The following is a 23,746-nucleotide window of genomic DNA, read 5'->3' as shown; positions in this document are numbered from 1 at the left end:
TTCTGTTTCTTCTCTCTGACCTTTCCCTGCTCACACTCTGCATCTGTCTCTCTCTCAAAAATAAGTAAACATTTAAAAAAATGTCTGCAAAAAAACTGAAAACTGAAGATATTAGACAGGAGGGGAGCAGGATGAGCAAGTGAATTTATTATGTTTCACTTTACCATTCCTAAGATTAATACAATGAAAACTTTAGCTTAATTAGGCAATGAAAATAATATTGGATTTCAAAGGTATTTTAAAGATTTTACTTTTGTATTATTTTTCTCCTGGGTTTGAGGTTGACCACACACGTTCAAGTGTCAACATATACAAAATAATAAAAGTATCTTAAAAACAATTAAACTAGAGAAGGGAGAAGAATGCACAAACTAAAACATATCGTAAAAGTAAATATGTGTATCTGTGTAGTGAGCAGATTTTGTCAGTTATAAATTATACTAAATTTAGTATATAAGCTTGCAGATTAACTTGATCATTTCAACAGCAGTACTTTTTAGACCTAGGAAAGAGATGTCTAACAAGGGTAAGTACACATAGAAATACATAATGAACATGATTTATTCTCCATTTCATTCCACAGATGAGCAATTTCCTTATCAGTAACTTGACTAATAAATACCGTATGGGGAATAAGTGAAATAGGGTATATTTATTCATGATGTTAATTGAATTCAACTGGCTTTCCAGGTTCAGATAGGGACCCTCCTAACGTGTATTAGAGAAGGGAATTCAATTGTAGGCCCCCCTGCAAACCACCTTCAGAGAAGCCACAAGCATTTCTTTATCAGAGACTGATCTGTGTGCTGCTCATATGGTTCTCAGTGGATATGGGAGCTCAAAGTTTGGACAAATGTGATAATCACATAAAAAAAATGGGGGTGCTGAGTGGCTCAGTCAGTTGAGTGTCTGACTTCAGCTCAGGTCATGGTCTCACGGTTGGTGAGTTTGAGCCCCACATCAGTCTCTCTGCTGTCAGCACAGAGTCTGCTTCAGATCCTCTGTCCCTCCCCTACTTGTGCTCTCTCTGTCTCTCAAAAATGAATAAACATTAAAAAAACTGGAAAAAAAAAGAGTTAGCAGCTCTCCCCCGGATGGGCTGATGACACTTAAGAATTCTCTGGACATAGCCGTGTCTTTGTTCTTTATGTAAAAATGCTAGTCTTTAAAACCATATTACCTACAGTAAGGGGAAAGAATCAGAGGAGAAAGATTCAAGCCAGAAGACCAATAAAGAACCTGTTAGATGTTCTTGAGTATGGAAATGAAAATAAAAAAACCCGAGGAGGAGCCTTTTCTGGGTGGATGAACTTTGAGGAGAATGTTGCTTTCCTGATGCCCCATGGAGTGGGATGGTATGGTGCCCCTTTCACCCTACCTTAATCTTCAGGTTACTCTTGGACATTCAAGCTCTTCATGGGGCTCTGGCCATCCAGGGACTAGCTCTTAATATTAAGGAGCTTTCTTTTGAAGGCAGTAATGATTTTTTCCCTTAAAACTCAGAAGTCACTTTGCAGCTGTTACAAAAGCAATCTTTATAACTTATCCTGGTGAAGCAAACACAATTCCTATTTGCTGACAAAACACTGACTGTCAAGTCACTTTTTTGATAAATGATACAATGGCAGGCTCTGCTACTAACTCTCTGTGTGTCCTAGAGAAATGATTCTCAGTGTCTTCATCCGTAAATGACATAGTAGGAATCAATGGCCATATGGAAACTTCCAAGAATGTATGAAGTAGAACTGAGATTTCTCAATGTCAGCTCCAGTTAGACTCAGAGAGACTGCCAAGATCCTATCATCATAGTTGTATCTCTGCCCTATCCCCTCTCTCACAGTTAACATCCCCTCCTAAAGGGAGCTTGAGGGTTTGGAAAAGGAAACAGAATAACATTAGGAACCATTAGGTCAGATGTCCAAGGACAACAGTTCTCTCTGATCTCTTTAGCAATAGTTGCCTATTTTTCTGTTCTTTTGCCATTAAGTTCAGATTTTCAGAATCTCACACCCAGGATACTGGAGTAGCTTTCTCAGACATCTCCTCCTGTAGGTCTTTCTCCCCTCCAATCTGTCTTTCTCACGGTTACCAGATTGGTCTCCTGGAAAACCGCTTGAGATCATTCACTTACTTTTCCTCTAAGAAGAGAGGATTGAGCAGTCAGAATGTGTCTGGTAGACACCTTGCTAGGTGTTAGGGGCACAAAGATGAGTAAGTTTGGACCTTTGCCAGGGAGTGAGTGATATTTGGGCAACAATACAAGTGCATTCAGGGTGCAAGCCCAGTGGGAATCACTAGGTTGGGTTTGATTACAACCATTAAAATTCTTCTGTCTACAGGATAAAGTACAAGCCTTCTGGAAAATTTAAGGCACCAGAACTGTTGGGAGTTTAGCTTTCCACTTCTGAGTCCTGTTATTCCCCTTCATAAACTATTACTTGCAATGAAGATAAATAATGTTTTACTTCCTATGTATCCTGTATCCTATTCCTACCTCACTGTTTGCTCCCTTGCAAATTTTACTAATCCTTGAAAGTCTCCCAGCCTCCCCGCCTTCCCCTCATCCCCTGCCTCTATTCAAATTCTTTCAGCTCCAAATCAGAATCTCCATCTCCTCTGAACTTCAGAGAATGCTTCCAGTCCCTCTTTGATGTCAACCATTTCCTCCTTGTGGGAACTCATTCTCTCCCCCAGTATCCCTGCTTCTTCAGGGCAGTGACTATGTCTTATGTGGCTAGGTCCACAATGCCTAGCAAGCTGCTTGTACTGGCATCTAATAAAGGTTTTACATGTCTTTATGCCAAGACGTGTCCTTCTGACAGGCCACGATGGAGGAAATGTGAAACCCCAAGCGAACCTCAGAGAAGTTCTCATCCAGAAAGATGTACATCATCAAGGAAACCAGCTTCCCCCTTTCAGGCTTCAAGCTTAAGCCCAAGTTAATTTTTGACAAGGCTAAATCCATTTGAATATACTTCTTCATTTTTCTTAAGATGTACAGAGTCATGTGGTTTTAATAGGAAGAGGGCATGCTATAGTAAAGAGATTATGGGTGTTGGAATTAGCCAGACATGGGTTCAGATTTTTTTGCTTCCCTAGGTTTTAGTTTCCTTAAATCTGTGAAGAGGGAACAAATGATTTCCTTTCACATTTTGTTGTGGCACTTAAGAGATGTATGTGAGTTGTTTACAATTCCTACTACTACAATTCCTACTACTTCGAATAATATCTATTATTTCTATTTTGTACCAGCTTGTAGGACTAGTTATTTACTTAACAAACTCCCTTGCTTTAGAAAATGATTTAAAGTGCAGAGGGGGCACTTACATGTTGCACGTGGCTGGCATTTAGTAAGGCTGCTGATACTCTTATACTTTTCCAGACATATATTTTCCTTTCTTAAATTATAGGACTTTTTCAATAAAAGTAATTTAAAAAATAAAACAAATTAAAAAAATTCAGCATAAATCACTAAATACTCATTAATTTTTCAATGGACAACAGCTTGATTGTGAAGACTTTACAGTTTCCTAAATGTATCAATAAGCAACAGAGTGGCTGATTATGAAATTGATGAAAAAAGTTAACGGAACAATGAAAGAAATTAAGGGAGTGATCAAGTTTTCACCAGAGGCTAGTTTGAGTGCAGACTCATTAGGAATTTAACTGATTTCTCAGGGAAGCTTGCCTACAATGAGATATCAGAAACTGAGGTGGTTCTCAGGAAGACCCATCCTAACAGATGGCCACTGTGAGCTTAGGGGTCTGGGTAGGCTGGAATTATGTGGGTTACTGACACAGTTGTCCACTTGTCTTTGCATATGTAGACACAGACTTTGTGGAGCCACATGGAGTATACAGAAAGCCTGGGCACTTCATTTGTAGCAAAAGAGCACTTTCAAATGGAGAGCCTTGGATTTCCTCATGGATACTCTGAAAATTTAATGAGCTTCAAAGCTCAAACCAGGCTTTCCACACACACTGCTTGACCTTCCAGATCTTCATTGTCAGCCCCATTTGCTGCAACTACCACTACACTATCCACACCATTCATCTGGTGTCCCCAATCTGCTTGGCCTGACTCCAGCATGCCTACAGTTTCCCCTTTTAAGTTCATGCTGGATCCTGTATGTGGCACACTCTTATTTGAACTTCAAGATCTTGTTCGAGTATCACCTTCTCTCAAAAGACTTCTCTCTTACCCAAGGCATGATTACTAACTTTCCTTCTTCTGTCTTCTACCAGAACAAAGTATAGTGTGAAGAAATGTGCATTCTTCTGTCAAAATGATCCGACACTTGCACCTACTAGCTGTGTGAATATAGGTTAATCAGTTAATCTTCTTGAAGCTCAGTCTCCCGATATTTAAAATAAAGATGGTTAATTCTTGGGGTGCCTGGGTGACTCAGTCTGTTGGGCATCCGACTTCGGTTCAGGTCATGATCTCACAGCTCATGGGTTTGAGTCCCATATCAGGCTCTGTGCTGACAGCTCAGAACCTGGAGCCTGCTTCAGATTCTGTGTCTCCCTCTCTCTCTGCCCCTCCCCTACTTGCTCTCTCTCTCTCTCTCTCTCAAAAATAAATAAAAACATTAAAAAATGAATTACTTTTCCACATTTATGAGTATCATCGGTGATACTGTATTGCCAGACCTGCTTAGATTTCTCTTTGAGAGCTCCTTGAGATGAGAGACCTTGCCTTTTTGTTATTTTGCTTTCCTATAAGGCACCTAGCACAATGCCTGGTGTTTTGCAGCACTCAATATTTATTAATCAATGGATAGTTCTGGAAAAATAGCTCAAGTGCTGATATGTCAATTAAAGCCTAAGTTCTTCTATGAAGTGCTCTCTGGCCGTTCCCACACTCATTAATTTGAATTCTCATAGCTCTTGTACATACTACTAAATACGGCTCTTGTTACAACCTGCTTCATACATACTAATGGATTTTAAGCCACTGCAGGGCAGTAAGCATGGCTTTCACTTTCAACTCCTATTTCACAATGCTGTGTAAATGCCAGCTAATGCAAAGATTATTTAAAATATCCCATTGTCTTTCTCATTCCAAGTAGTTTTCTTCCTCAATTTGTGTTGAATTTACCCCTAGATCCCAGACTGGGGCCTTGGTAACAGTAACTACTTTCTGTAGTCCGCGCCCTTGCCTCAAGGTGCGTGACTTCTCCTGACCTAGCTTCTCAGCTCTCCCCACAGTTGGTCTTTCCTTTCTTAAGCACACTTTCTCTTAATCATCCTTTACTTTCTACTTGTGAGCAAGAATCTTCTCATTGATGTATTGTTCTCATGGGGATTTGGAAAACTTTGATTTTTTGTTTCTTATTTCATAGGCTCATGGAGAATTACTACTGTAAGGCTCCTTAAAAATAATTGAACCCAGGGACCTCAAATAGAGAATAATTCTCAACATTGTGTGAGATATCCATAGTCAATTAATGCCCCCCCCTTTTTTTTTCTGCTGAGGTCATACATGGTCTCAGAGTCATTTTTAATAATATTCCCGGTAAAGACTATCAGTTTACCAGAAACTATCAATCCATCATCATGATCCATCCATTGGAAGTGAAACTTGCCTGACATACTTGATGTTGTTCAAAGCTGTTATTTTGCTAGTGAGGCCCAAAGAGCAGTGGTGACTTAGTCATGAACTAAAACCAGAACCCAAGTTACCTGGCCCTCATGATTGCCCATGCAGGGTTTCCCTTTCCACATAACTGGTCCTCATTCAATAGTCATTCAAGTCTGAGAATTTGTTTTCTATTTTTTGGCACATACCTAATAATATTTTAACAGTATGATTAAAAAGCTCAATACTCATGTCTATGTCTTATCAAAAAGACAGCTGGGCTCTCATAGATGTTATAAACTCTTGAGGAGAAGGAACTTTGATAGGCTTGTGTCTTTCACACATTCAACTACATAAATGAAACAAATAGGAGCTCTATCCTTAAATTCTCCCTAAGAATCAATGAAAAATCCTGCTCCCTTCTTTATAAACAGTATTTATTTGAAATGATTCCATGTATGATGACACATACCTTTTTAAAAAGAGGTACACCTTATGTTTAAATAAATTCCCATTTCACCCAAATGTTTTAGGGGAAAGTAAATTGTTATGTCAATAACTAGGCTGCTCTGTGATCTTCTACTTAAAAATTCAAGGGACAGTGTTGTGGTTTGGTGCTCAAAAGTCCTAAGAAATGATAGCTTTTCTTCTTTTTTGTTTTTCATGGTGACATCTATTGGCCATAATTTGTGGTTCTATGTGATGCTGACAAGCCAGAATTATTAGGACAGAAAGGTAAAGGAAAGGAGATGAAGAAAAAGAGCACAGGAAGAAAAAAAGGACAGGTAGGGGGCAGTATTTTATAATACAGCAACGTGATACTGGTTTTAGCACTTAAAAATAGATTTTAAAAGCTGTACAAGCCACAGCTGACATCACACTTAATGGTGAAAGGTTGAATGCCTTTCCCTTAAGGTCAGGAACAGGGCAAGGATGACTACCCTTGCCACTTCTATCCAACATTGATCTGGAGGTTCTACCAGGGCAATCAGGCATGACAAAGAAATAAAAGTCATCCAGGGTGAAAAGAAAGAAGTAAAATTCTATTTTTACACATGACATGATCTTATACATAGAAAATGCTAAGGAACCCACCAGAAAAACTGTTAGAACTAATAAATGGGTTCAGCAAGGTAGGAGGATATAACATTGATATATAAAATAATTATATTTCTATATACTTGAAATGAACAAAACAAACAATGAAAATGAGAAGATAATTCACATGTTAAAAAGAAATTGAAACCCTACCTCATATCATATACAAAAGCTAACTCAAAATGGATCAAACACCTAAATATAAGAGCTAAAACTATGAAATTTTTAGAAGAATATATGGATGTAAATCTTCATGACATTGGATTAAGTAATGATTTCTTAAATATGACATCAAAAACATAAGTAACAGGGGCTCCTGGGTGGCTTAGTAAGTTGAGTGTCTGGGTTTGAGCCCTGAATCAGGCTCTGTGCTGTCAGTGCAGAGCCTGCTTTGAACCCTCTCTCCTCTTCTCTCTCCGACCCTTCTCTGCTCATGTGTGCACTATCTCTCAAAAATAAAAGCATTAAAAAAACCCACAAGTAACAAAAGAAAACATCGATAAATTGGACTTCATCAAAATTAAGAAGTTTGGTGCATCAAAGGACACTAGCAAGAGCATGAAAGGACAATCTACAGACTGGAAGAAAATAAGTGGAAAGCATACAGTTGATAAGAGATTGATATCCAGAATATATAAAAAACTTCTGTACAACTCAACAACAACAAAATCCAATTTAAAAATGGGAAAGGATCTGAAAAGACATTTCTACAAAGAAGATACAGAAATGGCTGACCAGCTCATGAGAAGATGCTCAACACCAATAGTAATTAGGGAAATGCAAATTGAAACCACAATGAGATATGACTTCAGACAGAATAAGCAGAAAGACATATAATAACAAGTGTTGGTGAGAATGTGGAGACATTAGAACCCTCTTACAATGATGATGGGAATGCAAACAGGTACAACCACCTTGGAAAACAGTCTGGAAGTTCCTCAAAATGTTAAACATAGAGTTATCACATGACCCAGAAATTCTCCTCTTAGGTATACACACAATGGAAATAAGAATACATGTCCACACAAAAATTTATACACAAATGTTCATTGCAGCATTATCCATACTAGCGGAAAGTGGAAAGAACCCAGATGTCCATCAACTAATGAATGGATAAATTAAATGAGATATATCATTACAATGGGATATTGTTTGGCAACGAAAAGAAATAAAGTACTCATACATGCTACAATATAGATGCACGAGAACATAATGTGAAGTGAAAGAAGCAGTCACAAAAGACCACATGGTGTATAATTCCATTTATGTAAAATATCCAGAATAGGCAAACTATAGACAAAATAGTTTGGTAGTTGCCTTGGGCTGGGTAGGGTGGAGGTGGGGTGAGGCTGGGGGCAATGGGAAGTGACTGCTACAGGATACCTATATGGGGTGATCAAATGTTCTCAAAGTGACTGTAGTGATGATTTCATAACTAAATATACTAAAAAAAAAAACTTTGGATGGTATACCTTAAATTAGTGAATTGTATGGTAGGGGAATTTTATCATCAAAGCTGTTATTAAAAAAGATACATGTGTGTATAATACTTTAATTTTGAAGATTAAATTTCCCCTGTTAATTCTCTTCTATGTCTGTCACAACAATCCACGTATTCACTTAGATGATCTATCCACATATTTCCATGACCACTGTCTTAGCTTTGTCGTATGTAACAGACTAGACATACTGGTGATGAGCAGGTAGGTGTTTTTTATGAAACCCATCCTTTTAGAACATTTAATTTAAATGAAAAAAAATAAAGAAATGATAACACTAAACTACCTTTTTTCTCCTTCATTGTAATCATTACATCACCTTCATGAACACATCATTTCTGTGGACCACTAGCAGCTTTATCCCTAGTATTGAATATATTTACCATAAATCTACTTCCTGAGGGAATACACTATTGCTTTCAGTAGTACATTTATAACAGTACTCTACTACAGTACTCTGGTAGCTCCATAATCTCTTTGCTACTGAAAGTCTAAATGTTAATTATAATTAAACCCATGGCAACGGAGAGAACTTAATGTTTCAATTATTTTGTACTTACCCCTTTTGAATCAATCACTCCGGGTTTCGCATTAAACTTCACTGTCTTCAACCGGGCACGCTCCTTTCTTTCCACCCTAAAGAAAATTGAAAATAAAGAGTCTATCACGTGGCAAGGCATTTATGATTAAGTTCCTTATTAAATGAAGAATATCTCTTCTTATCCTAAAGCTCAAATGAAATGTATTCTAAAATATTTCTGTTCCTTTGTTTGGTATAAAAAGTCTTGGTATAATGTCTCTAAGCAGCTAACACATCTCTTGAAACTTTTGTGTTACATGTGCTGAGAGTCATAGTGATTGGGGAGGGGGGACAAAGGGAGAAAAACTAATATTTGTTACTTAAATGGCTGAATAAATCAACCAAATATCTATTATAATAAATCACAATCCATAGAGATGGACATGTAAAGTGGAGCCTAAATAAACTTTTCTCTTCTCTGTTCCCCTCTGCAGGCCTTGTCTCTCCTACTCTTTTCTTCTCATTTCCTTTTTCTTCCCTTCCCTTTAGGAATGAACACTAGGGGATTTACCTTCACCTTAAAACCAAACATGTTATAGATAATCTTGAATTTTTCCTTTTCCGCAGTGCCATTTTCCTGTCATCTCTGCACATTTCATCATTGTACCTGCCACTTCATTCATTCATCAAATACTCATTGAGTGCCTATCCATGCATCAAGCAAGGAGCCGGGGAACAAAGGAAAAAAAAAAACATCAAAAAGCATGGCTGTAATAAACACACAGGACTGTGCTTCTGGTAGGCACAGAGACATAAAGACAGACTGATAATACTGCACTGTAAGACTGTTGACAGCAGTGGGGCTTGGGGGAGCATCTATCTCACTGGAGGGTGAGAAGGTGGGGTAGAAAGCATTGAGGTGGGCTTCTTGGAGGAGGTGTCAATTTGAAGGATGTCAAACTTGAAGGATGAGAAAGAGCTTGTCAGTAGGAAAAGTTTGGGGAGAATTTCCCAGACAGGAGGAACAACACATAGCATGACCTGAGGGTCTAAAAAAGCTAAAGACTTTGGGGAAGGTTCTGATACAGGCTATATACAGGATGGGATATGAGACAGTAAGACAGTGAAGCCTTCTTATACAAGATAACCATCTACACTGAGGACTGGGGCTTTAACATTTTTTCAAGTTTATTTATTTATTTTGAGAGAGAAAGCATGAGTGGGTGAAGGACAGAGAGAGGGGGAGAGAGAGAATCCCAAGCAGTCTCTGAGCTGTCAGCACAGAGCCTGATGAGAGGCTCTAACTCACAAATCATGAGATCATGATCTGGGCCAAAACCAGGAGTTGGCAGCTTAACTGTCTGAGCCACCTGGGCGACCCGACTTGGGCTTTTTCCTTGGGGAATCCTCAGGAGTTATTAGAAGATATAATGTGGAGAAGTGATAGAACAGATTAACATTTTAAATAAATAACCCAGGTGGTGGAGGAAGATAGACTGGAAGAGGGAAGGGACTGTGGGAAGCAGGAAGTCCATTTAGAAGCTTTTGGCATTATCCAGGCAAGAAACAATGAGGTGGAGGAGAGGGAAGGGCTTGAGAAATAGTAGTAAAGTAAAATTGGTAAGACTTGTGCCTATTTGAAGGATGGGGTGGAAAAAAGAGGAAAAGAGAAGCTAAGTACTTCCTTGATTTTTTGTTTTTTTGAGCCTCTCCAGTCAGACATGAGTACTCCTTCCTTTAAGATACAACAGTACTTATTTGTATCTTCATGTTGGTATTATCTCTTGTTCCCTTGTGTTTATTTTCACAGTGTACATACAAAGCTGCATGCTCCTTGAGGGCAAGTCCACATTCTCACTCTACAGCATATTGTAGTAAGACCTCAGTAAACAGCTGTTAACTAAAATAATATGCGGTGCATTGTTTTAACTGGATTTTTTATTTAAATATGGCTGGCTCTAATTTCAAAAATGGGGAAAGAAAAGAGAGAGAGAAGAAAAACCCTGAATCTACAGAAATGAATGGTTTATGAAATCTAAATTATTCGTAGATCAATAATTAACAACATATTGCTTTTTAACTGAGAGCTCTTTTGTGTTTCCAGCTGAAACACAGTGCAGATCAGGGTTTCTATAGTTACAGGGCAGAGTTTCAGAATATATTTCAGTGTGAGAGGAGAATATTTGAGTGGAAACAGCTGAACAAAAAATTTCATATCTAACCTCAGATATTAAAGCAATATGTTTCACTGAGAGTTTCTATTTGCACCCAACAGACAACAGTTGGGAACAGTACAAGGAAGACTTTGGATAAGGTAAGCTGCCAAGTGGAAAGATGTTCACTGAGAAAATGCCTGTTCTGAGCTACTTCAGCTTTTCTAAGTTTTAATCCAAGAGCAAATGTTAATTCATATTCATCTCTTCGAATCCTTCTAAAACTGTTGTTACAGCCCTGACTTTATCCTGGCTTCTTTGCATTAACCAGGCTGATTATGGAAAACACTAGTACATTAGATGATGCCAAAATGACACACAGAGGATACATGGTTTTGATCAGGCTATGCAAAAAATTCTGTCCAGACCCACAGAACTCACAGGGCTCCAAACATATATTAGGCTGAATTTGGGATTCTATGAACTATTTGGATAGACTATTCTAATTTTTACCCCCTGGATTCCAAGCTCAACCTTTTTTTTTAGATTTCTTAAGAAATGTCTCCATTAGGCCATCTTTAGTGGTTCATCCCTTAAATGGGTTGCAAAGAATGTTATGTCAGATGGACACACACACACACACACACACACACACACACCTGTTATTTGCTATGGTTTATGATTAATCTTCAAAGAGGCCATAGAAAAAAGTAAAAAACAATTTTTAAAGGTGGCAGGGTTTTGGCTCACTCATGGAAGTGAGGAAGTCGGAAAGTTTTGCTTTCTCTTGGGATTGAAAATTTCATTAGTCATGATAATGAGAATAATATAAGTGGTGGCTGAAGCTTTAACACATAATTATTAGCAAAAAGATTCCTTTACATTTATATCCTCTCATTTGGTTCCCATGATAATCAAGTGATGTAGGTATTACTGACCCCATTTTATGGCTGGGAAAGCTGACACTTGAAGCTTGCCAAGTTTAGAAAGTGGCAGGAATAAGGGCCTGAGCACACAGCTGCTAAAAGCTAACTTGACTGCCTCTCCACATCTACTTAGTTTGAGAAACAGCATTCAAGGATCTTCCACGGCTTTCTCCACAATGGGAATTCTCAACACAAATGAGATTTTGGATGGGTCATACACGGTTTTAAGGTCAATACAGTTCTTCGGAAGTTTTCATTAAGTTTTTCACAAATGATAACCAACCCCCTCCCTTGAATCCCCATATCCCAAATGTCCTGAATTAAATAAACCATAACTGAATGCAAGTGTATAATCATTGAGCTAACACCATACCATAAAAGGCTGGGCTTAAAGTTTAGAATAAATTTTAACACAGAAATTTAGGTTAGCTAAATGACTATGTGCAGCATTATAAATATTGAATTACATGATAAATATTGAATTAGTTTCTCTCTTTGCAGTCTTTCTGCATTCACTGCAGGCCCATCATTGTCTTACTTTCCCTTCACAGAGGGCCATGTTGATTACCTCTTTCAGTGGTAGCAGTGACTGTGGCTTATGTTTTCTCCTAGCTACCACAGGCCCTTCCTCTCTTCTAGTGCTTCTTGAGATGCAAGAGGATACTTTATCGCTCAAATGAGAGGTAGGGCTGGGAAATAGGGTTCTGTATAATGCTGTGTTCTTTCAGGCACTAAAAGCTCAAAATATGAAGAAAGGAAAACACCTATCATTTGAGTATGCACAAAGTATTCAATGTTGTACTTGGCCTATATTATCTATAACTGTACAATGATCCAGGGTCTAAGAAGGAGCTGGGCATAGAGTAGGTGCTTAATAAATCTTTGTTGAATAAATGAATGAATGAATGAATGAATGAATGAAAGCATGAATAAACCCTCAAGGAGCATTCTTGACTTGGATGTGAAAACTAAGGCTCAAGAGTCAGGTGACTTGCCCACACAAATGGTGTTTTTCATAAAAAGTTATTTACCATTGCATGACTTTTTCACTTGGCAAGAGTCCTTATAAAAGTTTAGCATTACCTTCCTTAATTGTGTTACTAAGTAAGATTCCTTTGGTAGATATACATGATATTAAAGTCCTCAGATCTTTACCTAAGGAAATGGTGGACCACTTGTAGAGAAAGACTGAATTGAAATGAGAAGTACTACCTTACTTTTCTCACACTCAAGAGGCAAGCAATTAATTAGATTGTTTAAGCAGAAATAATCCTCTCCACCCTAGTCTGGTCACTGACCAAAATCCTGAAAATATAAACTGGATGGCAAAGTCTGAACAATCAATTCTGACAGCTAGCTTCTCCAGGGAGTTCCGAATAGTCATGCTTCAATGAGCCCAACTGTCTCCCTCTGCCCTCTCACCCATTCCCCATCTGGCATTTTCACGTTCTGGCCAAACACATAATGAGGTCAGGCTTGGAGCCCTGGATGGTGGAAACATCACTTGGTGCTGGGTGTTCCTGTGCTGTGCTCTACAAGGATGGAAACGTCACCCACGTTACTGGCCACAGGCTCACTGTGAAAGCTAGGTGCCTAAACCTTAAGGCAATGCTAGCGACACGCTTGTTATCTGAGAACCCAGGTGGTCATCACTGAGGGGCAATGACTAAAGACTGGGATTAGCAGACTGTAGAAAAGCATCCTATCTTGGCGACTCACAAACTACCTAATCTCAGAAAGCAGTGATTCTATGCTAAGAGTCCAGGTTTTAAAGTCACACAAACCTGGTTTTGAACACTGCATTTGCCACTTACTCTCTGTGTGACTTGGGCAGGTCATTCAGCCTCTTAGGATCTCAGGATTCATGCTGGTAAACTTAGAGTATTGACACAGACTTCAGAAAATTACGGTGAACATTAAATGAGGTAATATGAGAGAATTGGTTAGCACCGTGTCTGATACATATTAAGACCTCCTAATTGACAATTCTAATATACCCTTGGTGTAGTGGAAAGGCATGTGGTCTTGTTTTCAGAGAGACGTGGGTTCAGCCAGTGGCTGGTTGTGCATCCTTGGGCAAGTTACCTGACTTCTTGGACCCTTGGTTTCCTTACGAGGCTTTTGTGAAGATGAAATGAAATGATGTATTTGAAAGCACCTGGCACAATACATGGCTGGTGCTATCATCCAATGGAATGCATCTCTCTGTCTGGTGTCCTTTCACATCCCTTTGCCCCTGCTATGGACTGAGTGTGTTTGCCCAAAATTCATATGTTGAAGCCCTGGTGCCTAGTGTGATGGTATTTGGACGTGGGGCCTTTGCGAGATAATTAGGTGGGAAGGATGGAGCCCTCATGAATGGGGTTAGTGCTGGTATAAGTAGAAACAAGAGAAATGATCTCTCTGTTAGCCATGTGAGGGTACAGCAAAACGACCATCTGTACCCAAGGAAGAGGGCCCTCACCAGGAACCCAAACAGCCAGTGCCTTAAATTTGGACTCTCCAGCCTTCAGAACTGTGAGAAATAAATGTCTTATTGTTTAAACCTTCCAGTCTATGATATTTTGTTATGGCGGCCCAAGCTGACTAGGACAAGTACCTTTAGTTACAAATAGCCCTCATTAACCTAATCACACTGTAGCTAGGCACGCTGTGTTGTCCCACAAATGTTGGGCTCCAGAGACAGTGACCTAATGACAGCGCTTGGCACACAGACACTGCTCAAACAATGTTTGCTGAATTAAATTTTGTCGAGTTTTATTTTTGTAACTTTGGGAGGAAGGATTACATATAAGTTAAAAGTATCAATTCTGTAGCCTGGATTCAAATCCTGGTTCTGCCACTTACTAGTTGGACAATTTCAGGCAAGTTAATTAACTTCTTTATGCCTCAACCTCCTGGTTTGTAAAATGGGCACAATCGTAATATAACATCTCTCGTAGGGTTATGATGAGGTTTAAATAAGTTCATTGTAAAGGGTTTAGAACAGTGCCTAGCATGCTCTTGGAGTATTTTGTTAAATAAAATTTCTTTATCATCTTCAAAAAAAAGGAGGAGGAAGGCAATAATTATCATACTCTCCATCTTGGTGTAATTGGGATGATTAAATGGAATCATCAATAGAGAAACATATTTGTAAAGGGTGAAGTCATGCCCTGATGTCACCCATTAAGAGATTTTCCCAGACGAGCTCTACTAGTTGAATTATACTCAGAAAAGGGACTATAAAGGAATTAAAGATTGAAAAATGAACCCCAATCTAATAGTAAATCATATTTGAGCAGCTCCCACTTATTCTGAGCTGTTGTTGTAAGATGCTGAATGTAGTGTGAAATGAGAAAGCCTCATTTAAAAGTAAAATATTAAAGAATAGGCCTAGGACAGGCTCATGACAGATTGTGTGTGTGTGTGTGTGTGTGTGTGTGTGTGTGTGTTTTATTTTAGAGGGAGAGAGAGAGAGAGCAAGCAGGGGAGAAGGAGAGAGAAAGAGAGAGAGAGAGAGAGAGAAAGAATGAATCCCAAGCAGGTTCCAGAGCCTGAAATGGGCCTTGAACCCATGACCCTGGGATCATGACCTGAGCTGAAATCAAGAGTTGATGTTCAACTGACTGAACCACCCAGGTGCCCCTCATGATAGATTTTAAAGTCCATGCATAAGAACTCTTTGTGAGGTAGGATTGTAAGTGATTTTTATTTCTTTTTTATACTTTTCAAAAATTTCCCATTTTTCTACAATGAAATGTGCTACTTTTATAAACACATAAAACAATGATGATAACATTTTTTAAAAAGATTTAAAATCCTAAGGAGAAAGTTGACAGAAACTCATAAGCACACCCACACGTACACACACATGCACACACATGTACACACATACGGAGGGGGAAGCTACGCAGCATTCATGAGATAGAATGCAAATACATGTCAACATTAGAGTCACCAGACAAACTTCTTTTTCAGGCTAGCTGTAGTATGGTTGTTAAGATGGTTTTTATCCAAACTAGGGGAGAAAGCCAACTTAAGAATGACCACCAGCAGGTGGAAAATTACCTCAAGAGGCATAGCACTGGGAATGTTCCTTGTGGGGAAAATGATGTGTAATTGAACAAATGAAGGGCTACTGACAAGACTGGTTAGAATCACAGAACCTCTGGGTTGGAAAGGGCCCAAGAAATCATATAGTTCAACACTCTATCCAAACCTCGAATCCTCGATGCTAGATCTTCTATTACCAGAATCACCTGGATGTATTTACAAACACATACAGATTTCCAGGACCCCCTCCAGATGGACTGAATTAGAATATGTGTGTGTGTGTGTGTGTGTGTGTGTGTGTGTATGTGTGTGTATGTGTGTGTGCGTGCACCCACAGGCACACACGGAGGGGAGGGTCAGAGAGGGAGGGAACAGGCACATCTAAGCTATTTTTTAATATAAAAATTTTTTAATGTTTATTTATTTCTGAGGGAGAGAAAGAGAGACAGAGTGTGAGCAGGGGAGGGGCAGAGAGAGAGGGAGACACAGAATCTGAAGCAGGCTCCAGGCTCTGAGCTGTCAGCACAGAGGCTGACGCGAGGCTCAGACTCATTAGTTGTGAGATCATGCTGAGCCACCTAGGTGCCCCATATCTAAGTTTTTATAATGCTCCCTTGTTATGAAAACTATTGTTCTAGTTTTCTATCTTCCCAGGTAATCCATACCATCTCTACACAGCTGACTAGTAAAAGAATTTCTTTAAAATAAGCCGAAATCTATTCCTTCCTCGACACCCCACTTTTGTCCTTGGGGCCATATTCAAGAAGATAGCTCTTTCCTCTACAGAGCAGCTTCTCAGACAGCTCTGATGGATTAAATCAAAGCAGACCAAAATGCATGTTGCCTTGACTTTTTTTTTTTTAAGTAAATGGAAATGGAGAAACAGAATATAAACTAGTGCGGAGAGTCCATGCTTTGAATATATAACCTTTGAGAAAACACTACAAGCCATAGTTTAAACTCAGAATGTCCTCTCAAAGCAATGTCAGGCAACTATTCTGTGCCAAAAGGATGCTGGTGGGAAGGAAATTCCTCCATGGTGGTGATGACTGGAAGCTACTGGGACACATGGGAGAGGTGGCTGTTCTGAAGTATATTCCTGCCTTTCAAAAGCATAGTGGAAGAAAGGCTTGGAAGAGAAAGAGCATGGTGCTCTTGACATACAGAACTGATTATCTGAGTGAAAGTGGGAGTCGTGGGGTGGGTGGGGAAAAGGAGTAAGGAAAACAGTAAAAAAGTGATAAACCCAGTCTTAGGCCTCACCCAGATGTTCCACAGCTCATATTCCAAGCATCTGAATTTGGCATGAAGGGTTTTAATTTTTCCCCCATCAGTAGTTGAAGGTAATACATAGCTAGGACCTTTGATTAGTAAATCATACTTTATGTGGCTTTCACCTGACCTTTCTGTAAAGCTATCTGGTAAATCTGAACCTCTGGAATAACACCTCTGAGTGTTTAAGTCCGCATACATGCTGATAAGATAATCTTGAACATGTGGATGCTGGTAAATGTTTTAGGGAGGTGGTGGAAGCAGATCCCTTTCTTGCTTTATGTCTTATCAGAGTCACCAGCTTTTGTAAATCTCTAATATGAAAAGAACAAGAATACTTAATTCATGTCACCTGTCACCACTGACAATTTCCCTGCAGACTGACTATCCCACTCAAATGGTTATTTTATAAACAGTTTGTCTTATCTTCATCTTCCTTCATTTCCACTCCCTGGATAGCTGAAAAGCATACAGTCTGAAATAGAAAAGGCAATTCTTACCTCCGTTTGCTAGGGATGACCCCCATCTCTTCACTGTCCCCTTCCAGTGTGACTCTTCTGGCTTGCCACCACTCATCATCTGAGGCGTTGATAACATGGAGAATATCTCCATACTTAAAACTAAGTCCTTGACTTGGCAGCCCACTGTCCTTGCTCTTGTCATAGTCAAACATGGCTCTGTAGAAATGACAAGAGAGAACGTTGTTAAGAACCTCTGGAGCACAGATTTCGGATTCATCATTTCGATTACCAAGTCTTGCCCTGAGAATCCATCATCCATTTGATACCAGCTCCGAGGCCTGACTCCCAGGACTGCAGTCCACATTCCCACTGCTGTGGTCACCAGTTAACATTGGTTCCTGCTTCTCCTTGGAGGCTGCAGGGACAGCCTACAGACTCCTAAAGCTGGGGTACTGCTTCCTTTCTTGGGGACCATCATATGTGGCAAGGTGATAATGGGAGATGTGGAAACACCTGAGATGTTTTCCCTCCCACTACAATTGAAATTTAAAAGTCACTAAAAAGAAGGAAATAATGAAGAGAAACATGGGCATCTTTGTGAATGAAACATTTTGTGCTATGAACAAATCCTCTCAGATGTATGTATCAGTTCACAGAACTCTTTCTTTTATAATAGGGAGAAACGGTAACAACTTAAGTGTCCACCCATAGGCGACTGTGATCCTTCCACCCACTGGACTACTGGACCATTACTGAAGTAGAAAGGTTGCAGTTCCATACCTATGTTGTGAACCTGAAACTAATATAACCTGTATGTTCATTGCACAGGAATTAACATTTTTAATAAATAAACTGCAAATTAAAACCACAAAAGCATAAATAAAAAATAAAACAAATTGAATGGTTGTAGAGGTTAATAAAATAACATGAATAAGTGGTCAAAATGCAACAATAAAAATATAATTACTCCTATGTTTATGTGTATGTATACAGATAGATCAAAATTATATGGATAAGACAAATCTTTTTGCTTCCACAGAAGGCTAAGCCTACTTCAGCACTGCATTCATCATTCTGAATTGTAATTCTTGCTTTATGTACCACGTTTCCCTCACTAAAGAACACGTTCCCTTTGCTGAACTGAACACTCTTATATGTATAGATTGGTGGGGCAAGGGAATTGCAAATAGAATTGAAATGATCGCCAAGACCTTAGTAGCTAGGTGTTGCCTCAAGTAGCTGACAGTTTGTCTCAAGTCTTAGATTGCCTACCTCCTCTCATATCCCCCTGCCCTCACAAACCACCACTGCACACATACAATTTCTCAGGAGAAGCAGATTTTGCCACCTCTCTGCTTATTTCCCTTTGATTCCATTCTGAGAATTTCCTTAGAGCATAACCACTATGCAAGCAAAATTAGATAGATCTGGGGAACAGATTTTTCTAAGATCACTGAGGACCAAGTATGGTTCTTTTCCTTTCTTCTTCTTTTCCCCCCCTCTCCTCATGAAAGAAATGTCACATCTGCTGTCATGGCAACCAAAAAGAGCTGAAGACAGCATGTAGAACTCTCAAATACGGTAGAAAAATCTGAATTACTTGCAACACAGCTCTGTCTTCCATGAACTCTGTACCCAAGTAATGGAATAGGAGGAGAGTTTCTCCGTCTAAGTTCCCAGAATGACTCATTTCCACCTTGACCATCTGCATCTTCCCTACTGAAGACTTTGGCAAAGCTCTACCCAGGTGAAAGGGGGTTGAGAGAGGGCAGAGGTCCACTTCTGACACTGTCACTCCTCTGGCTGGGTGGTGTGACATAAATTAATTAACACTCATAAGCCACAGGTTTTTGTAATGCAAAATTAGTCCAATAACTACTTTCAGACAGAGCTGCTATAAGGATTAATAAGACATATGAGGCAGCCAGCTCATGGTGAGTGCACTGTAGCAGCGTGTAGCAGAGCGGTTAAGAATAGACTCAGGGGTCACACTGTCACGGTCATTTCCTGATTCTACTGCTTCTTACCAGTTATATAGCTGGTTTTCGGCATAAGCTACTTAACCTTTCTGAGGCCTCAGATTTCTCATACATAACAGTTATGATGACAACAGCAATGGTAACAGTACCCCCATCATAAAATTGTTGCATGGATGGAATGTCACGTAAGGTAATACATATGAAATAGAGCACACACAGCAATGCCTGGCACATAGTGACAATCATCAAGTTTCAATTGTTATTATTTTCTTCGCTGTCCCCTTTGAGTGGATATCCATAAAAATCCTTTCTATAGATTCTACTCTGGGTTAACATAGTAAGCTTGAGACTGCTATCCTTAAAAAAATTTTTTTTTAAATGTTTATTTATTATTGAGAGACAGAGAGAGACAGAGCGTGAGCAGGGGAGGGGCAGAGAGAGAGGGAGACACAGAATCTGAAGCAGGTTCCAGGCTCTGAGCTGTCAGCACAGAGCCCAACATGGGGCTTGAACTCACAAACTGTGAGATCATGACCTCAGCCGAAATTGGACACTTAACCGACTGAGCCACCCAGGCACCCCAAGATTTCTATCCTTAAAAAGACCTTCCTACAAGGGTGGCTCATGGCTGACATCTGGGAAATTAGATTTTGGTTCTATTTCCCATTAAGAATGGCTCACCATGCCCAAACTGTGTATAAACAACATTTAAGGTGAACATTTGTTTTTCTTCTGCGAATCTGGAATTGTGGTATGTGCCAGGCAGTAGGTGACTACATGACCAGTCCCCCATATAAACCCTGGACCGTGAGGGGCGCCTGGTTGGCTCAGTCAGTTAAGCGTCCGACCTCAGCTCATGTCATGATCTCACGGTTCATGAGTTTGAGCCCTGCCTCAGACTCTGCTGTCAGCACAGAGCACACTTTGGATCTGGATCCTCTGTCTCCTTCTCTCTCTGCCCCTCCCCCCCTTCTCTCTCTCTCTCTCTCTCTCTCTCTCTCTCTTTCTCTTACATACATACACACACACTCTCTCTCTCTCTCTCTCACTCTCAAAAATAAACAAACATAAAAAAAGATAATAAAAATAAAACAACAACCCCCCCCCCCCCCACCGAACTTCGAGTCTTTAATAAGCTTCCTTGTAGACAACATTTATACCTGCTGTCACAATTTGTTGCTGGAGGAATTAGGCATGTCCCATGTGACTCCACTGGGAGAAGGCTCTTGGAAGCTTGCGCCCAGTTTCCTCTGGATTTTGTCCCAAGCTCCTTTCCCTTTGCTGATTTTGCTTTGTGTCCTTTTCTGTAATAAATCATAGTCCTGAGTATGTCTATGCTGAGTTCTGTGAGCCTTCCCAGTGAATCATCGACCCTGGGAGTTTTCTTGAGGGTCCCCAACACTCTATAGATTGCAAATCATTTTCATATACACTACCTCATCTGTGACTCAATCCATTCTGATAAAGAATGTATGATGGATACAGCATTATCCCCTTTTTACAGATGAAGGATAGACTAACCTCAGCATACATGGCTTAGGGTCAGCAACTTCAGGCTGCAGCTTGGGTCTCCTGACCCAGAGTCCTGCTACAATGCTCTTCAACTTGTTCTCCATGACCCCCCCCCCCGAAACCTGAGAGGTGGTGACAAGGTGGCAAGGATAATAACCATGATGGCTACCACTCCTTATGCTCATATTAGGTGCCCTGGCACTTTGTATCCATTGTCTTATTTGACATCATAACAACCTGAAGGTAAAAATTAGTATCCTCATTTTACAGATGAGGAAAGCAAGCTCAGGACGGTAGGGCACCTGCCCAAGGTCACATGTACACATGTGGTGGAGACTGCACCTAGAATATGGTCTGTCTGGCTCCAAAATCCATGTTCTTGGACATTTCATTGTGAGGCTCAGTTTTCCAGCCTGTTATCCTCTGGTCTTGCTCACAATTTAGCAGTACCAGGAGTTTTTATCCTCCCTTCAGGGCTGACTATCCTCTCCCACCCTCCCCCCCAAATCCCCAAAGCTCCCTTACTGATCACTTCTTGTCCCAGTATTTTTAAAAATTTTTTTTTTCAACGTTTATTTATTTTTGGGACAGAGAGAGACAGAGCATGAACGGGGGAGGGGCAGAGAGAGAGGGAGACACAGAATCGGAAATAGGCTCCAGGCTCTGAGCCATCAGCCCAGAGCCTGACGCGGGGCTCGAACTCACGGACTGCGAGATCGTGACCTGGCTGAAGTCGGACGCTTAACCGACTGCGCCACCCAGGCGCCCCGTCCCAGTATTTTTTAAAACAAAATTTAAATGTTTTATTTATTTTTGAGAGAACACAAGTGAGGGAGGGGCAGTGAGAGGGGGACAGAGGATCCAGGGCGGGCTCTGCACTGACAACAGCGAGTGATTTGGGACTCGAATTGCAAGACCATGACCTGAGCCTAAGCTGGGCGCTCAGCTGATAGGTGTCCCTATCACAGTGTTTTTTTTTTTTTTTTTTTTTTTAGTCCTAAAGGTCTTTGAACCTCTGGTTTAGCACCAGGCTCTTTCTGGATGTCAAGCCATCAGGAAAACTGGCAGATGGCTGTCAAGAAGGCAGGCTCTGGGGTGAGACTGCTTGGGTTTGCAACTTTTTGACCATGTGAATTTTAAGCAAGTTACTTGGCTTCTCTGGGCTCCAAGTTTTCTTAACTGTAAAACTGGCACATAATAACAGCACCTACCCCAAAGGGATGTGGTGAGGATTAAGTAAAATAATATATGGAAAGTACTGTAACAGCAGCCTGGCACTAGTGATTGCTCAATAAATGGTAGTTACTATTACTCTCATAATTGTTTTTCTGAAAAATGTGCTGGCCTTGACTCAGGGAATCTGCTGGGACTGTGGCCCTTAGTAGCTGTCTTGTGGACTGTGTACAAAAAACATCTAAAATATCTCTCCAACCTCAGAGTCCAGTTCAGCACTGGGCACAGAGTAGACCCTCAGTGTCAGTCCGTGAAAATGTTTCAGATGAACTTTGAAAGCCCCGCTTCTCTCAAGCCTGTGTCCTCATGTGTAAGGGAGGGGAGTAGAGACTGTTCTGGTGGTCCTCACTGGGCCAGACATTCAATCTACTGTGCTCTGTTCTAATTCCCAAGAATCCTGGAGGGAAGGTTTCCCACTCCTGCCTTCAGCCATAGGTATCCTCGCAGAAGGGGCTCACAACACGTTCTTCCCGAGTTCTGTTTATCTCAGACAATCTGCCGCTCTAGGATTACATGGATTTCAGACTTGTCAGGCCCCTGAAAACAAGCAGCTGATACATTTCAGTGGCTTCTGGCTCCTTTGGATATTAATGGATCTTCATGTCTGGGAAAAATGTTACAGTGCCCCATCACCTAATTTAAAAAGCGGTAAGCTGTTTTTAATTTGTTTTATGTGCTAATTCATCAGAGCAACTTTTATAAAATGCCATTAAGACTCACACTTTCCACCCAGGGTGCTTTTAACAAGTCCATTAGACAAGTAGAATTAGACAGGAATAATGCAATGACTCTCCCATCTCTCCTGCCCCTCCTGCATTTCACCATGCGGTGGCCCTTTGCCAAGTGGGGAAGTCTAATAAGGGAAGTGAAGAGCTGCTCATTCTCATGGCTGTGTCACAAGACTGAGACACCTGACAATTGATGGAATTTGTGCTTCTTAAGTAGCCTACAACGTGTGAAAGACTATATTTTTACCTCATCCAATGTACTGGCCAGGCAAGGCAGCATCTGGATTATATGCCAAGGTTTGGAGAGAGAAGAGACCTAGGTTATGTCCCAACTCTGCAATTCCTGCTTGTGAATTTGGGGCATGTTACTTAACTTCCTAGCTGATCTCTTCACCAGAGATCATCATTCCATCAACTATGAAATGCAGAGAATGATGGTTTTAAGTCAAAAGATTGTTATGAAGATATCACTCTAGGGTGACGCATGAGAAATGCCCAACACACACACAGAATGAGTTCCACTTTGTTATTATTCTGACAACAATTTTGCCAGGTAAGCCTTTTTTATCTCATAAAGGAAATGAGACCCAAGGAGCTGAAATGAAAAAAGCTAATAAGTAGCAGAACCAGGATTCAAATATAGATAGATGTGTCTGAATCACAAGCCCATGCTCCTGACTGAAGAATTCAGCCTGGAATTTCTGATAAGGAATGTTGTCCTTAGACCTCATCTCCAGAGATTTCATGAT

The 23,746-nt window shown here is 40.2% G+C and overlaps 1 protein-coding gene across 10 annotated transcripts in view; it reads right to left on the bottom strand.

Moving 5' to 3' along the window:
• The window catches only part of DLG2 (discs large MAGUK scaffold protein 2), a 1,224,822-nt gene that overhangs the window by 44,248 nt on the left and 1,156,828 nt on the right, over positions 1–23,746 (bottom strand). For all 10 annotated transcript variants that reach the window (XM_047070845.1, XM_047070851.1, XM_047070843.1 and 7 more), the window contains 2 exons: positions 17,585–17,761; positions 8,739–8,814 (listed from right to left, as the gene is read on the bottom strand). In XM_047070845.1, the coding sequence (XP_046926801.1) occupies positions 8,739–8,814; positions 17,585–17,761 (253 nt within the window). The remainder of the gene's footprint in view (positions 1–8,738; positions 8,815–17,584; positions 17,762–23,746) is intronic.

Source organism: Lynx rufus, unplaced genomic scaffold (assembly GCF_022079265.1).
Source record: "Lynx rufus isolate CCGP_SWC_20201006 ecotype Redwood Valley unplaced genomic scaffold, mLynRuf1.p SCAF_9, whole genome shotgun sequence".
NCBI lineage: Eukaryota > Metazoa > Chordata > Mammalia > Carnivora > Felidae > Lynx > Lynx rufus.
Note: the sequence above shows the minus strand (reverse complement) of the source record. Positions and strands in the feature narration are given on the sequence as shown.